The sequence below is a fragment of the Scatophagus argus genome, chromosome 20 (assembly GCF_020382885.2).
Source record: "Scatophagus argus isolate fScaArg1 chromosome 20, fScaArg1.pri, whole genome shotgun sequence".
Classification (NCBI taxonomy): Eukaryota; Metazoa; Chordata; class Actinopteri; family Scatophagidae; genus Scatophagus; species Scatophagus argus.
Window position 1 is genome coordinate 18,704,510 of NC_058512.1, and position 16,644 is coordinate 18,721,153.

At 41.4% G+C, this 16,644-nt stretch overlaps 1 protein-coding gene across 1 annotated transcript; it reads right to left on the reverse strand.

Moving 5' to 3' along the window:
- Positions 1-430: 430 nt before the first annotated feature.
- Positions 431-14,497, reverse strand: dqx1 (DEAQ box RNA-dependent ATPase 1). Its single transcript, XM_046375410.1, has 12 exons — positions 14,210-14,497; positions 10,325-10,728; positions 8,658-8,851; positions 6,440-6,893; positions 4,692-4,997; positions 4,381-4,480; positions 4,084-4,242; positions 3,290-3,481; positions 3,063-3,188; positions 2,601-2,791; positions 2,039-2,229; positions 431-1,404 (listed from the first exon to the last, which is right to left on the reverse strand). Exons 2-12 carry the CDS (start codon positions 10,664-10,666, stop codon positions 1,203-1,205), a joined length of 2,457 nt encoding a protein of 818 aa, XP_046231366.1. The 5' UTR covers positions 10,667-10,728; positions 14,210-14,497; the 3' UTR covers positions 431-1,202.
- Between the last annotated feature and the right edge of the window lie 2,147 nt (positions 14,498-16,644).

Below are 16,644 nucleotides of genomic sequence, written 5' to 3' on the forward strand. Positions count from 1 at the left end.
GTGACTCTGAAGAAGCTTTCTCAAGTATCAGAAAATAAACCTGATGATGTCATCAGTTACTGTTGAGTTGCATTGTGGAAAAAGCTTCAACTTGTTTTTAAGTCATCAAGTTTAAAATGCTGAACAAAGGAGCAAAGTTCATGTAGACATGCATTGGTTTAAAGACAAATATCACTGGGATTATTATTAGAATTTATGATATTCTTAACATTTCATACCATCTGAAGGTGTGCCTGGACAAGACCAGGAATACAGAGAAATAAATCTTTGTTTTGCTGTTAATACCTTTATAGAGGCAAGACAAGACAAGACAAGACAAGACAAGACAAGACAACTTCATAGCTGAGACACTGTAGAGAAGCTACTTTAAAAGTAAAACGTGAGGCAGCCATAAAGCAAAAAAAAAGAAAAAAATCACTCAGCCAAGATATTTCAAACATGAAAAACCATACTTTTATTTTATGTACTGAAGTACTGTATTGACAGATATGTCCTATTAAATAGGACAATAACAATCCACTTTACACAAAGCGTTTTCATGATTTATACAAAGAAAAAAAGCAGAATGAAGGAAAATGTAAGGAGGAAACCCAAGCCATTATACAAACAGTATCAAAAAGGTGAAAATAAAAGCTTTGTGCATAACAACTACAGCATCATCATGGATCACAGTAGGCCCTGAGGAGGCATCTCTTAATGGGTGTCTGCATAGAGCTCAAAAGTCATCCAATAACACACTCTCTGCTCAAGCTCAAGTAGTGCGTACACTTTGACAAATTATTCTGTCCAAGTCATTTTTTCCAATTTTTGTTGTGCTACAACTTAAAATTGCTATCGTCATTGTACACATTCTATTATATTAATATATAAATATATATTTTATAACATAGAAATCCCTCATAAAATAATGAAAATATTTCCACATAAAATCTTAAATTAAGTCAGGACATAACACAACAAGGAGAAAATGAATAGGCCTGAATATTTTCCAAAGCCATTGTATATAAGATTTATTAACAATATTGTACAATAGTGTTTTCCAGTAAATAAAATAATTAAGAATTATAATTATTCTAATTAAATCTCAAATGAGATTTCACAGACTAATTCAAAGCACAAAGTACCAAATCTCAGACCAAACAATAAAGTGACAGCTGTGGGTGTAGTGTCTTCTCCTGAGATGCTCTGTCTCTTCTTTAGACTCATTGGACAACACACAGCTCAGTCTGATTGTGAGTGTCTCCGGTCCCATCAGTGTCTCTGTGAGTCCTGCCGTGCTCATCCGACAATCCGTCCTGTTCGTACGAATGAGGCTCCAGACTGTGCCTCAGCTCCATCAACAGCTCTTTGCCATCACTTGATGGCAAGTTTCCCAAGTAGTACAGAGGAGCCAGCTCCACCAGCCTACAGCCGAGAGGTGGGGAAGAGAGGGCTTTATCATTACATGAGGGTTATACTGGCCTTTACTGGACAAAGATAAGCCACTTGTAAGTGGTTCTCAGAGGCTGCAATTTTCATAGAATAAGAATAATTCAACGTTTTGGGAAATACACTGACTGACTTTCCTGGAGCCAGGAGGCAATTAGCCTAGCTTAGCATAAAGACTGGAAACAAGGGGAAATGGCTAGCCTGGCTCTTTTCAAAGTTCAAAAATACTCTCTACCTGTTCTTCTAAGCTTTAAACACTTTCTATAACCAACTGTTGGCTTGACTGAGTGTTTGTCATTGAAAAAATGAAAGCTGTCCATTTGACAACCTACTCTTTACAATAAAAATAAGACTTTTGAATTGAACTACAGAATTAATAAAAACTAAACAATAATGTTAAAAATAGAACAATCAACAAATAACCTAATTACTTTTTTAAAGCACAGTCTTAATAACAAGTCATCTTCAATAGCGTTCATCCAGTCCAGTGATGATCTGTCACAGTAATGTTATCTGATGTTACGGGTTCTTAGCAGAACTACATTCAAGTGCTGTGTACAGTTGACAGTATCTTGCACATCTAAAGCCATGCCATCACGGTTTGACTCACATCTGAGGGTGAACTTCAGAAGCAATGCGGATGCAGTTATCGCGGGAGATGGTGAATTCGTGGTAGAGGACCCAATTGGGGGGGCTGGGGCACGGCTGGCGACACAGGTAGGAGGAGAAAGAGTGCAGGTGAGCCACATGGCGGTGAGTTAGCAGGAGGTAGTTGCCTAAGCCATCTACATCATGAGCCACCTAGAGAGGATAAGAACAGCAACAAAGTAAGAAAGTGGGTGGGGGGGCTGTGAAGGACTGTAACATGTTCAAAAAGACTTCAGACAAGTGATCAGATATTTAATATGCAACTGATCAGTAAACTGGTTGCCCGAGAAAGATTCTTAAGGTGTGTCCAGATGAAAGTGCAAGGCTATGTTTTGTTGTAATGGGTTGCATGGAAAACAACCTCACACCCTGCACACTATTATTGGCCGAGGACAGTCTCTCTGCAGATAAATATGCCATCACACACTCGTTTTTTCTAGAAAAATCCTGCATAGCATACCTTTAAAGGAAGAGGCAACTGATTAATGTCCATCACACAGTTTCAAGAAAAAAAAATAGTTTACTTTGAGGAAGAAGCCTGAGATGAGGGCACGCTTGATATTTGTGCAGTTGTCTTGGCATCCAAAGGCTGGAGGAGAAACAGGAAGCTCTATTCGCTGCATCACCTCCAGCAGCTCCGCCCTGATCACGACAGCCAATCGTAAGGCAGTATGACTGAGGAAGTTTGCCGTGCACCACGCCTCATCCTGATTATCTGCAATTACCCAACAAGGACCATTCAATAATTCATGTAGATATAATACATTAATGAGACCTCAAGAGACATTAGAATAGTCACTAGTGCAGGATTCCCACTCTAGTCATTATGCTAACTTTCCCCTTACGTTCCATATCCAAATTCAAATCACTGTATTCCCTCCTGCTTTGCTAATATTAAAACATATTCCACAGCCCTGAGTTTAAAAACCATTTGTAGGAGCATCCCATACGATTTGTCCAGTCAAGATGTCACAAAGTGCACGTACGCTCTATGAAGGCGTTATAAATGTTTATGAGTGTCATGTGGTCTCCCTCAGTGTGCATTAGAGGTCGCCAGTGTGTGACAGCAGCCTCTTCTCTGCTGGGTTCTGCTGTCACAAAGCAGGAAGGAGCTGAATTGGGACAAAATAAGATGACATCCATCAATAAAAGTTTGCTTTTTTTTTTTTACATTTTCATTGTTTACAGTAAAACAATTCACATTTTTCATCACCTGTGAGCATAGCAGCTATAGTGAGCAGCTCATCAACACAGTCGTACTCGCAGGCAGCGATCAGGGCTTTAGCCAGTGGAGGCTCCAGTGGCAGCTCCGACATTATGATGCCCACCTCTGACAGGTTACCATCATCATCCAGTGCTGCCAGGTAGTCCAGATCCTCGAGGGCCTGCATTAGAGCCTCAGGGGCTGGGAGTGAGTGAAAAATAAATGAGGAGGAGAGACACAGGGACGAGGAAAAAGTCATGGTCTTAGACTTGAACAATGCTGATACACAGTGGACAACTACTCTAATGTCAACAACCTGCAGCAGGTACTCTCTACACCTCAGCTGAGCCTTCACAACCTGTTGTGTCGACTCACATCTGAGTGTGAAATGTTACACACACAAGAGATAAAGTAAAGGTTTTTCTGTGCTTGATAAATCTGATGTTATGCTGAATTTTTCTTATTCGAACTAATCCGATGAAAATACCAAAACCAAACAAAGCGTCAGTCCATTTCACTCATTTCATTCTTCTTTTCCTACTTCCTTCTTTAAAAATTACTCGCAAGAGCATCATTTCACTTCTGTTGGTCAGTGTGGTTTTTTTAATCAAACTTTACTCAAACTTTGTTGGGGACTATTTTCAGCTGCAAATGAGTCCACTTTTGCTGCTCTAGTGAGTATTTCTGGCCTCAAGACGGTGTATAAACTATAGCATTGTCTTACTGACAGCACGCTAAAAGAAAAAAAGTAATCTGTGCTTCTAAATGACTCTGCTGTTACTGAAGGTAGTTCATAAAGGTACCCGGTCTGTCCAGGAACTTGCACTGCCCCATGTCTGCAATATCAAGCCTTTTCAGCAGGAGTACCAAGTGGCTGAGGTTTTCTTCCACCACCCCTGGACAATGAGCCTCCCCCATCCCATCCTCATATAGAGACTGGGGGTAAAGACGGAGACACAGCCCTAAAAACCAACAAGGAGAACACAAACAGTGAACAGTGATGATACAGTCAATGACTCTACCCGCTCTGCCTCCTGAGCCACGTCCGCCCCATGTGTACACACTGTGTATTTATTATAAAGAAATGACCTCTGACTTACCTGGAAGGTGGCTGTTGACCCTTTGCCTTCGCATGTCAGCCTGGTGTTTGCTGATCGTCCTCAGGACCTGCGAGTTTGCTCTTATTTGTGGGTTGTAAACCTGTGGCAGAACATTGTCAGAAATGTAAATGTCAGCTTTTTGCATGATGGCTTCATGTTGTTTTCATTTTAATCAAATAACCCTGCGTCCCACCCGCAATGCAGTACTATCAAAATTTTTAAGTTTTATATATAAGATACAACAAACCAATGAGCCTAGAAAATAAATAAAGTGACAACAAACACAGATCTGTAATTGGATCATGACTCACAGTTTTGAGTTGAAGGCCTGTGTCTATCACATAACGAATAGCTCGTAGGGAGAAGGAAGCCTCTCCAAGCGCATCGGTGATGATGACCTTCCTTTTGACGCCTGGACCTCCTGCTCCCAGCACTGAGCTGTCCACGCCATCGGACCTGTCATCTTCCCTCAGCGTAGAAGCTTCAGGATCGGACTCGTAGACCCGCTGAGTAAGCCCACTGAGTCCAGCATGGAGGGGGAGGATCCTGAGAGGGCCAAGCTGAGGACTCAGTGCTACACACTCCTTCTCCAGTAGGGTCGCACACTCTTCTGTTTCCTATACAGAACAGTGAAGACCGAGGATGTAGCATCAGTTTAAACAGACTCTTTTGGACATCCACTCACGAACTCTCCACATACACTGGGAAAGTTTATTTCAGCTGATCCAAGGCCTGAGAAATGTTTGCCCGTGCTTTTGTTTTAGTAAAGTGTGCATATGCTTCACTGACGATTAACCAGATCAGTATCACCAGAGAGGACTTTGACTTAAACCAGGCGCACACACTAGACTCTGTGTTAAAGGGAGATCAGTTCTGACTGGGAGTCAAGCAGCAGTAGGTCTGGTGATGTTGACACAGTGGGAGGGGAAATGTGCAGGAGAGAGTCTGACAAACCATAGTTAAATATGTACAGATAAATCCGCACATGGACGCAAAGCAAATGACAGCTATCTTGTGTCTTGGTGTATGTGTGCCTAAAGCAGGGTAACAGACACCTGCAATGCACCAGAGGTCTCTCAGGTTGAGGTGTCCTTGTTTCACTCCCACGCGAGACAAAGACGGTGAAACTCTACAGGACGCCACAGAGTGAATGGTTTGACCCATTTTCCCTTTCTTTACAAGGACAATGATAAAGGTTTCTACTGCAAAACAGCACAATCTGTCACTATTGCTGGGATTCTGCATTGCTTGCATTTTGTTGCATTGAAAAGTCGAGCAACAATAGCACAAAATAAAAAATAAAAAAACATAAAATAGTCGTTCCACATGGTGAACGGGATGTTTGCTTTTCAGTGGCAGCGAATGACTAATCTCCTTTTCTGTGACTTTAAAGGAGCAACATGTAAAATATTGCCAGAGTGTGACGGAGGCTCCACCAGAGTGACCACAAACTGCTGCTCACTGTACTGTTTCTTGTAGTTATATTAGCTACAGCTACTGTTAGCTCAATGAAGCAGTGGAGATACTGGAGCTACAGCTGACTGAAATCTACCTGGACTGCAACCTTGGATGCAAAAGGGCTCAGCAAACCTCTCGGTGAACACAATTGGACATCACAATGACACTGCACACAGCCTGACAAGGCATGCAATACGGAGGTGATTTACTATAAGGATGATGACTCTAGCTATGAGATGAAAGTCCGGGTGGGGACAGGAGAAGCCACAGAAAAGTGAGAGAGTCAGATGTTGGGCATTTTTCCTTTAAAAATTACTGTAACAATTCACCATTTATCAAAGTAAGTGCTGAGTAATATCTGTTGACACACGTATTATTTCAAACAGAGCTCTGGGACCTCTGGAATGCACTTGCTGTTACTATCTATAACCACAGATGTCACTAAAATCAACCTAGAAGAAATGTGAACGACTGTAGCGTTGACTTCAAATCATGACAAAATGATCACATTTAGTACTAGACAGGTTGGTCAGAAAATTAATCTCATAGATATAGATATAAATATAAATTAGATTTTTTACCAGAGCAACAGACACTGTACCTGCGCGCTGGCCAAAAACACCAACACATCTCCTTCCTCTCCTCTTCTGTGTAAATCCAGCACCATGTGACAGGCAGCAGCGACCGGTTCCTTCCCTGACGAAAGCTCCCGGTACAACGTCTCCACCCTGTTCATCTCAAGAGGTTTGCTGCCCTCCACTTCCTCATGCCCCTTTTCCTGGTCTCTGACAGTGGGGTCAGTGGGCAGACTGTCCAGGGTTAGGTGAGGGACTGACGATCCCAGGAAGGCGGAGAGGCGAGGTGCCAGCGTCGGATGAGCGATGAGAACCACCCGGAAGTTGTCTGGCCTCTGCCTGCAGACATCACACAGCAGGCCCAGCATCACGTCGGTGGACATGGTACGCTCCTGGAGCTCGTCCAGCACCACGACACCGTACTGATGCAGCAGAGGGTCTGACATCATTTCCTCTAGCAGGAGAGTGTCACTGACAAACCTGGAAGAGAGAAAAAGAGATGAGGAACAAACAAGTATTATTTTTAATTAATCAATTTTGATTGCATGGTGGCACATTAGGGTCACCCCACAACCCAAAAGCCACTATGGCCGGGACCTCTGCTGAAGAGTCCTTTGGCTTACAATGAAAACACAAAGTGGCCTTCTAAACGGCTTAAGACTTTCGGCTAAACTCTGCTAAGGAATGTAAATTTATTTACATAATCACTCAAGAGTTCAGGGAAGGACACAGATCAGTTTTCACTGCTGTAACACTTTTACTGCCAGCTTGGACAGCAAAACTGCAGGGAACACAGAACAAAGAGTGAAGGTGTGGCTGTAAGCAATGAAAGGCCATGTAACATTATCATCCAAAACTGTAATCCAATGAAGCCATATACATTTCCTCTGGGGAGGAGAAGGCAGCTGCAGGCGATGCAGATCAGCAGTGGGCTCAAAAATAAGTTCACTCATTTCGTAGTAGCAGAGTAATATTTATTTATTGTACTTATACTCAATTTTTTTAAGCCATCTCTAGCACTCTGGTACAGTACAGTACATTAACCCCTGAAGGCAGTAAAATCTTTAAGACTAGACCTTTTCAGGTGGCCTCCTTCCAGGAAGTTAAAGGCAGAAATATTTCTCTTAGTGAACCGCCTGTTCTGTCTGTTTCGATTTTCGAGCATGAATATACCACTTTACTTTCTTGCCGTGACTTAAATGAGAAGATATACACTCTCAATCTGGACTGGGGTAACGGAGTTGGTTTGCCTAGCTTAGCATAAAGACTGGAAGCAGGAGAAACATCTCCCTTCCACCTTCCTTTATGATAGTATTGCCAATGTCATGTTAGTCCTTTGTAATTTATGATGTTTATTGCATGTATGTTTCTCTCTCTCTCTCTCTCTCTCTCTCTCTCTTTCATCCTCTCTGTCCTGTCTACCTCTTCTTCCCTCCTTCACTCAGCTGACTATCAGCAGGATGGTTCTCCCTTGTGAGTCGGGTCCTGCTCAAGGTTTCTTCCTGTTAAAAGGGAGTTTTTCCTTGCCACTGTCTGCTTGCTCGGGGGTTCAGGCTCTGGGTCTCTGTAAAGCATCTAGAGACAATTTTGATTGTATAAGGTGCTATATAAATAAAACAGAACTGGACTGAATTGAATTACACTAATACTAACTAGGTTTTCAGTAAAAATATAGCCACTAAAGAGGTAAATCGGATTACAGTGATAATGATTCAGAAAAGCCAAATTTACATTTCACATTTTTACTGATTACAGAGGGGCAGTACAATGAAAGGGCATGTCCATATCAGGGACAGAGGAAATATTTTTCTTGTGTTCAAATTCATCAATAGTATATAGAATACCACCAGAAGAAGATCCACTGACCCTTACCTGCTGTGCCCATAATACTGAGATTTTACTGCATTATTATGCAGTATATAAATATAAATAAATTTATATAATTTTTTTATATAATTTTTTGTCTCATATTTCCTTTAGTTATTTTTTCATTTTATTTATGCATTCTTAAAATGGTTTTGTTTGTATGTTATTTGTAAATTGTTTTATTTAATGAGTTTGTCTCAATAAAGAGACATGTGTAATAATAAAACCAAAGCCCAAAAGAAATAAATGCAACAAAATCATCGACCCAGTAAGGAGGAGACCCTTAGCGTATGTTTTGTTGTTGACAGCTGTAATAGTGCAAGTGAAAGTGAGAAGTTGGGGGGAAACAATAATGTAATGTTATTCATGCATCCAAACCTGAGCAGGGTGTCGGGTGTACAGCTGTCATCATGAGACACCCTGTAGCCCACCTCCAGACCCAGGCTGAGGTCCATCTCATCAGCCACGCGAAGGGCAAGACTCATCGCTGCCACCGAATAGGGCTGGGAACAACACACCAGCCCCTGAGAAAATTCATAGGACAAAGCATACTCCACACACCACTGTGGCACCTGCAGGGAGAACAGGAGGAACAAGTGAAGAAAGATGGAGGTCAACAGGAGGAGGAGGAGGGGGAGGGGGAGGGGAGGCAGTAACAGAATAAACACAATAATGAGGATGGAGGAAATTACACATAGTTTTACTTAGTCTTTCAAAAGCTCTCAAAACTGGGGAAAAAAATAGGTTACATTTGTGGAACACACACGTGGGAGAAGCACTTTACCCCAGATTAAATGATAGTGGATTTTTAGAGGCCAATATAATACTGGCATTTCTAACAAGAAAAAAAACAATTAATCAGCTGTTTCAACTTAATTAGAAACGAGATAAGCACTGAACATATAAGTCGAAGCAATAACTACCTTATTAATATAAAATAAATCTGGATCGCTGATCACTGAACACATTTGGAACTGATTAAACAAACTATAAAACAAACAAAGTGGGAGCAGGGTTCATTTTTTGAGCTATTAGTTCCTCTCAAAGTCAGACAGTCCAGTTGAGAAGCTTTTCTTTATAGCATTTACACATCCAGCTGATACGGTGCAGCAACATTATTTGGAGTAATGTTTGTATTCAGGTATCTTTCTAACTTTGTTTTGGTTTGATGCATTGGTATTCTAAATTACTGCTTATTTTATGTTGTAGCTTTAACTGTTAGATGTTTCATTTTGTTTAGCTAATTTTGTCTGCAGTTTGCAAATGTATATGCTGTTGTAATAAATGAACAAACTGAGCTGCCATCCATAGATGACTAGACAGAATACATTAGCAAAGTCAAAGACACAATCTGGTTTCTCAAACACCCAACAGACAAACTCAGAAGACTTGTCATCACTTCACTGAAGTTACTGGGGATTAAATAATAATAAACTTTTTAAAAATAAAGAATACAAATTATGCAAATATTCATACCTGCATCAAAATGTAATCTATGATTTCAGTGCTGTGTTATATCTTTGTTCCACAATCCTGCATCTTTATTACATTCTGTGCAAGATACCAGCTGCTCTTATTCAACTGATCCTGATATTAATTCTTATTTTGAGAGCGAGGGAGTGTTTCCTGATGGAATTAGTGTTCAGGTTACAGCAGAACTGGAGTGGTCTAATGTTGTCATCCATTATCCTGTAATGATAACCAGCCAATCACAGAGAAAGGCCCGAGGCTAAAGGACCCATTTACTATAATGAGAGTCATGTATGGTCTTAGAAACTATTAGCAGTATAATGTTCTCACCATCAGCTTGCTGCAGTTGTACCACATACTCTACTACACTCAAATTCTCCTGGCTTTCTTCTTTACAGAAAGAGCTTTGGTTACATTCATCTCTGTGTGGGTGACCCGGCGTCCTAAGGGGTCTAAGTAGTTGACCATGTAGTCACTGAGGCAGGTTAGTGACCAGCTTAATTGTTTTACAATCCCAATTCGAAAAAGATAAGATAAGACCTTAATTAGTCCTGCTGGTGCTGGTTCCTAGTTACCTGGGTGCTTTTTCCAGCTCCACTGGGTGCACTGATCAGCACCATGTTGTGGCTCTCCAGGTGCTCCAGCAGACTCTGCCTGAGCCTCCATATGGGGAGCTGACGCCTCTCTTCTAGCAGGGAGTAGTAGCGTGAAGAGAAGGGCAAACCATCATACGGGTTCACTTCTAAGTCTCCCATCCCTTCCTCTTCTCCTCCTCCTCTTCCTCCATCTCCATCATTGTCTAAATCCCCAGACAGGAGGGAAGACAGGGACAGGGAGTCCAGGGCTGCTGTGGGCGCAAGCCGGGACCCAGGGGAGAGGGAGGAGGCGGAGTGCTTTGCCGGTGGTGATGACATCATGTGCAGGGGGGTGGGGATGAGGAAGGAGTGAAGGCCTGGTTCACAGAAAGGCCTGAAATTACCTGCAGAGAGGCAAATATAATAATAAGTGATGGTCACATGAAGCACAGGAAGGAGTCAGGGAAAGAGATGTTAGACCTGCAGTATATTAGACACATTTTGTGACTGAATACTTTAAGCAAGAGTCCTTGAAATGATTTTGAGTTGCCTGCAGCGCTAATTAGCATCTGACATTCGGTTAAGACAGTATTTCAGCACCACAAACATCAATGTAAAGTGGATCTCAGGAGCCACAGGTCTTCCTGTCTCTCTACTAAAGGTTTTCTCCTTCCCCGAGACAGGCCCTGCATAGGAACCCGCAGCATGTGAGGCATTTGACTGTGGAATGCTTGTCTCCACCCAGATGCCACTGACTGTGTGTTAGCCAGACATGAGCTCTGTAAGGAGCAAGGCCAGCAGGCACCTTACTGGTGTACTGGTGTAAAATTCTACTTCAACCAGGCCTGTGAAATACAGGCAAAATCCTGGGGATGTGCAATTATTTTCAATTCAGTTTTCAAATCAGTTTATTTATATAGCACCAATTCACAACAAAAGTTATCTCATGACACTTTCCAATTAAAGCAGGTCTAGACCAAACTCTTTAATTAAACTGTAAATACAGAGAACCCAACATTCCCCCTTGAACAAGCACTTGGTGACAGTGGCGAGGAAAAACTGCCTTTTAGACGGCAGAAACCTCGGAGCAGACCCCGGCTCAAGATGGGCGGCCATCTGCCTTGACCGGTTGGGTTGAGAGAGAGAGAGAGAGAGAGAGAGAGAGAGAGAGAGAGAGAGAGAGAGAGAGAGAGAGAGAGAGAGAGATAAAGAGACAGAGGGAGAGGGGGGTGGGGCTTGAGAGAAGGAGCACACAAGCAGAGATGCATAGCAGCAATAATAATACTAGAAACTGGAACTGTAGAATTATATCGTAATATCAATATATTTTGTAACTTATCTAGTATATTTCCCTCTTGCTGTGAGCCAACAGTGCTAACACCAATACACTCACATATATTAAGGTTGACTACATTGATATACATATGGTTTCATTCACTGAGCTGAAGAAATTAGTTATTTGATAGTGTTTCATGTTTTCACTTGTTGGAAGTCATCTTTACAAACAGTAACAAATGTTACTAGGTGTGAAGTCATTGCAAAAAAGTAACGTTTTGTAGATGGAAGACAAGAGCAACATCTGATCAACAGTTAAACAGGAATGTGACAATCGCAAATCACAAGCTTAGCATCAAACTCTGCGCAGATTTAAAAAGAAGAAGTGTTGAAACATACCTGTCAGAAGGTGGAATTAACAGGCAAGTGGCTTTAGCAAAGTTATTCTTGAAACAAGGGTGCCTGACATTTATCATCACGGTAATGGGAAATTTTTATTATAGACTACAGGCAAAAAATAAAATCATAACATCTACACACAGCAGTATCTACACACCGTAAGATGTGACAGCATGTACAGCTGATTTGTTATGAATTTTCAGTTTTAAACTGAAGATTGTTGTTGTAGCGCCACCACCAGGCATACTGGCCCACAATGCCAGTCGAGGAAGTTTGGCATGGGACTTGGCATGGGACTGGAACTTTGTGCTTTGGTTTATTTTCAAGCATGTGACACAGTAGACTTATTATTATAATAATAATTCTTATCATTATTATTATTATTATTACAAGGGCATTTACAAGACTGCCCAGTCGCTAGCAAGTGACATTTTTTACTGTTTCAGAAAAAGACAACATGCTTGTAATTTACAGTACATGTTCCACAAGGACACAGAGAGGAAGGAAAAAGTATAATCTTATTAGAGCTCTGGTCTATTAAATCATCCATCTTTGCTCACTACATCTTAGCCTTTCTTGCCCTCTTCCATACATAAACAACAGGTTATGATATTCTGGTTATTTTATCAGGATCAGGCATTAGAGGTAATTATTGATTAGCTGACAAAAAATCCTTATCATACATCCCTGCTTAAAACTTAATGTATATAAAAGAAGGCTGGTCTAGGGTTGGCACTAAAGAATATCACTGGACACACCGGAATGACAAACAACAGCTTTCATTTAATCTAACCACTGATTTTAATCCAGAGAAAACACTGTGGCTCAGTTATGATCAAGAGTCACTTAAAGTTTTCTGGACTGGAAAATGGTTACAGCATTCGATTCAGTTCAATTCAATGTCATTATACCAGTTAGTTATAACAAATGTCTCTGGTGCAACATCAGAATAAAAACTGTGCAGACACAGTAAGACACGTACTTCAGTTTTAGACAAAAACAAAGTAAGAATGAGAATGAGGATAAGAATAGAAGGAGTAATAAAATAAAAAAGCTACTCTTTGTATATTCTACCCTGTCGTGCAACACTGCGGGGACATAAACTGAAGGAAAGTAATTATTCTTCTATATCCTGATGTCACAGTAGGCATCCTGACTTATGTTAGGTTGTACATGCACTTTCCTTAGTTCCTAAAATTCTAACTTTAGGATCCTTCCACTGACAGCACATCCTTTGCATGATGCCATAAAAACCATGCTTCGCTATCAGGACGGTATCAGCTAGGATGTAAATTTTATTCAGGAACAGCTCACGTCTAACCACCCTAAAGGCCTAACTGATGGAGTGTAGTTCTGCAAATTAAGATTATATCTCATTTAATTAATAACTGAATTGGTCATGGAAAAAAAGATCATTCCTAACATTTTTGAACAGCTTTGTTCTGCTTGTCATTTTCAAATTAATTCGGTTGTTTTTGCCAGCTGACTGGCAGTGCTGCAGAGATGGTAATCTTTTTGGGACATTCACCATGTCTGGGATACAGAAAAGGTCCTTCTTTCTCAGCTACCAAATTTATCCCAGTGGTCAGACAATAAGCTTTTGTTTTTCACACAGAAACCTTCTTTTTTTTCCCACATTTCTTTGTCGAAAGTGAGTATTTGGTTCCTATGCAGTGTCTGGAGGTAGGAATTATCTACTGTGAATAACCCATGGGTGGAGCCATCATTTCCATTTGTGTACAGGTCACTATCGATGAAACAAAGGATGCTGTGAAGGCCAAAAGACTAATTTTACATCACGTATAGCAGTCTTTACTCATGATACTATTGTACACATTACTGTAGTTTACTAGACAAAGAATTCAAGCTGGTTGGATTTTTTTTTTGTTTGTTTTCTTTGTGTGTGTTGTTGTTGTTGTTAAAAGCACACTGAAAATTAGTGTAAGTGTAAATTGTAAGAAATAAGAGTAGGGCCAGAATATAAGCCCTGTAACTGCTGCGGTAACTAGTCATTCCAAAGAGGAAATGCTCTTGTCTTTCATCATAACACCTGGGTACTTTCCCCTCCATTGTTTATAATATGAGTGCCATTTAAATTCTGCCCAGAGCGTCGTGTCAGCTGATAGTCACACAGGCGTAAATGAAACAACGCTGAGGCATACACAAATGATCAAATACCGCAATAACATGTCATAGTGTGGAATCTCTTACCTATGTGACATATCGCTACACAGGTGAAGACCGAGCACAAACCTTCCGACCCCACTCCACTGTGGTGTCAGTTCACTCCTGTCGTGCGTCTACTGTGCCTCACAATCCACCTTCACATGCCAAACAAAGGCTGAATAAAAACCACAAGAGGCGAAAACGGGCGACAGACGTTCACAGTCTCTCTTCGTTAATGTTAACAGGGGCTGGTTATTTCCTGACTGCTGACAATGATAAAAAAGACGAAGGTGTTGGCTGGTCGCTTTAGCAAGCAGCCGCCATGTTGGGCTGTCTAGCTGTCAAATCTCGTGTTACATTCAGTGCTCCTCGGAAAACACCAAATGGCATCCATCGTCAATGATTAGTCAGATATTCTCTAACGAGCACTATTCACGTGTTTTCACCTCATGTAATATATTACACATTTTGTTTTAGCTTTTCATTATATGTATGTATTTATTTAGTTTTTCTGTAACTCGGGCACTTATGTAGAGCAAAATACCTAAAAGTTGATTCAGTGTATTACAGTGTAAGTAAATAGCAAAACCACTACTGATTACAAGCATCTTGGACACGGTACTGCAGTACTGTCAGGTTCATCAAGTCAGTACAACCATTACAACCTACAGTCTTAGGTTGCTAACAATGTCTGAGGAGCTTTATGGGAGCTGTGGCGCCCCCCCAAGGTGGAAGCTGTTATCACACCAGACTATATACACTGTTGCTCATAAAGTTGGAATAAAAATATCTTTTACCTCTTTCCATGAAATGATTGTGACAATGTGATTTATTCTTGACAGATAAAGTGCATATCTTCTCAAAACTTTATTAATCAATCTCTTGCAAACATATCACAATGAAAATGAAACCACAATTAACCCTTACAAACTGTAGTCAGGCTTAAACAAAATTGGGGGTATTGAAACAATAGGATTAAGGTTTTGTTTAAATTCTTCAGCCTTGGTCAGTTTAACAGGAAACAAATATTTGAGGAGATTTCATGCATATGAATGTCCAGTATTACTCTTTCAAATGTCATACAGTCACTAATACAGAGTATGGCCACCCCTGACACGGATCAGTGCATTAAGACGTCGTGGCATACTGTCCACAAGCCTGTCGATGTGGGCAGGGCGTCCCACTCTTCGGTCAGAGCCTGGGCCAACTCCTGTAGAGTTTGAGGAATATTGTCCCTCTCATTGATGGCTCGGCCTAAGGCATGCCAGGCATGCTCAAAAGGGTTCATATCAGGGGAGCAAGCGGGCCATGACATCTGCTGCACCCCCTCTGCATCAAGATACTCTCTCACTGCAGCTGCCCTATGTGCTCTAGCGTTATCGTCTTGCAAACGAAAGTTGTTCCCATAGACCCGTCTTGCATACGGGAGGCAATGGTTCTCCAGGATGTCCCTGTACACAATGGCATTGACGTTTCCATCCAGCACCACCAATGGTGTCTTTCCTCCATAATGAATGCCAGCCCATACCATCACTGAGCCGCCACCAGCTTGAGTGGTTTCCTGGATGCAGTCATCCCAAAGGTTTTCGCCACATAATCGTCGAACCCGTTGTCTTCCATCTGTCTGGTTAAGGATTTAGCGGCTCTCGTCCATAAAGATAACATGTCACCAGTGCCCGAGCTGCAATCTTCTGTGCTCCCCAGACCAGCGAAGTCGAGCAACTCTGTGTTGAACAGTTAGGCGTGGACACTTGGTCATTCGTCTTGCTCGGTAACCATGCTGAAGCAACCTTCGATTTACAGTTTGGCGGGAAACGTTCATTCCATGGTGTCTCCACAAACGACGAAGGCGACTTGCTGGCATTTTCCGGTTTCTACGGCACAGATTAAACAGTTGCCGATCATCTCTTCTGATAGTCAGTTGTGGTCGTCCTGGATATTTTTGTGGTCTCAAATGACCCTCCTCTCAATGCACTTTGAGGATTTTACAGACCGTGCCCTGGGATATTCCAAGCAAATCAGCAATATCAGCCTCCCTACCGCCAAGCACTCTTTGGCGTATTGTCAGTGGCGTCGGATGAGGCATAGCCGAGGGAAGTTCTGTGTCAAATCTGGTTGAAAATTATTTCAGACAATTCTGAAAATGTGGACCTATTGCATACAGGCTACAGCAGGAAACGGACAACACAGCAAATGTCTATCTTTTATAGTGCCAAACAAATGCTATGCATGAATTCATTTCACCTGGAACACATGATGTAGTCATTGCACCTGGTCAAAAGTGATTAGTGATGCATTTAAACAGGAATAAACAGAGCATTGTGTCTGAAAACAAAATTATTCCAACTTTATGGGCAACAGTGTATATATATATATATATATATATGTGTGTGTGTGTGTGTGTGTGTGTGTATACTGTATAAAGGATTGTGTCTTCACCAAAACTGAAGATAATCGTAGCCAATAATTAACACCCTGTG

What these genes read in the sequence shown, in the direction of transcription:
- dqx1 (XM_046375410.1), bottom strand. Translation starts at nt 10,666, where the DNA reads ATGATGTCATCACCACCGGCAAAGCACTCCGCCTCCTCCCTCTCCCCT. An exon ending in TGTTTTTGGCCAGCGCGCAG is followed by an intron (nt 4,998 to 6,439) that starts GTACAGTGTCTG and finishes TGTTCTGTATAG; the next exon opens with GAAACAGAAGAGTGTGCGAC. An exon ending in CAAGTTCCTGGACAGACCGG is followed by an intron (nt 3,482 to 4,083) that starts GTACCTTTATGA and finishes ACTCACTCCCAG; the next exon opens with CCCCTGAGGCTCTAATGCAG.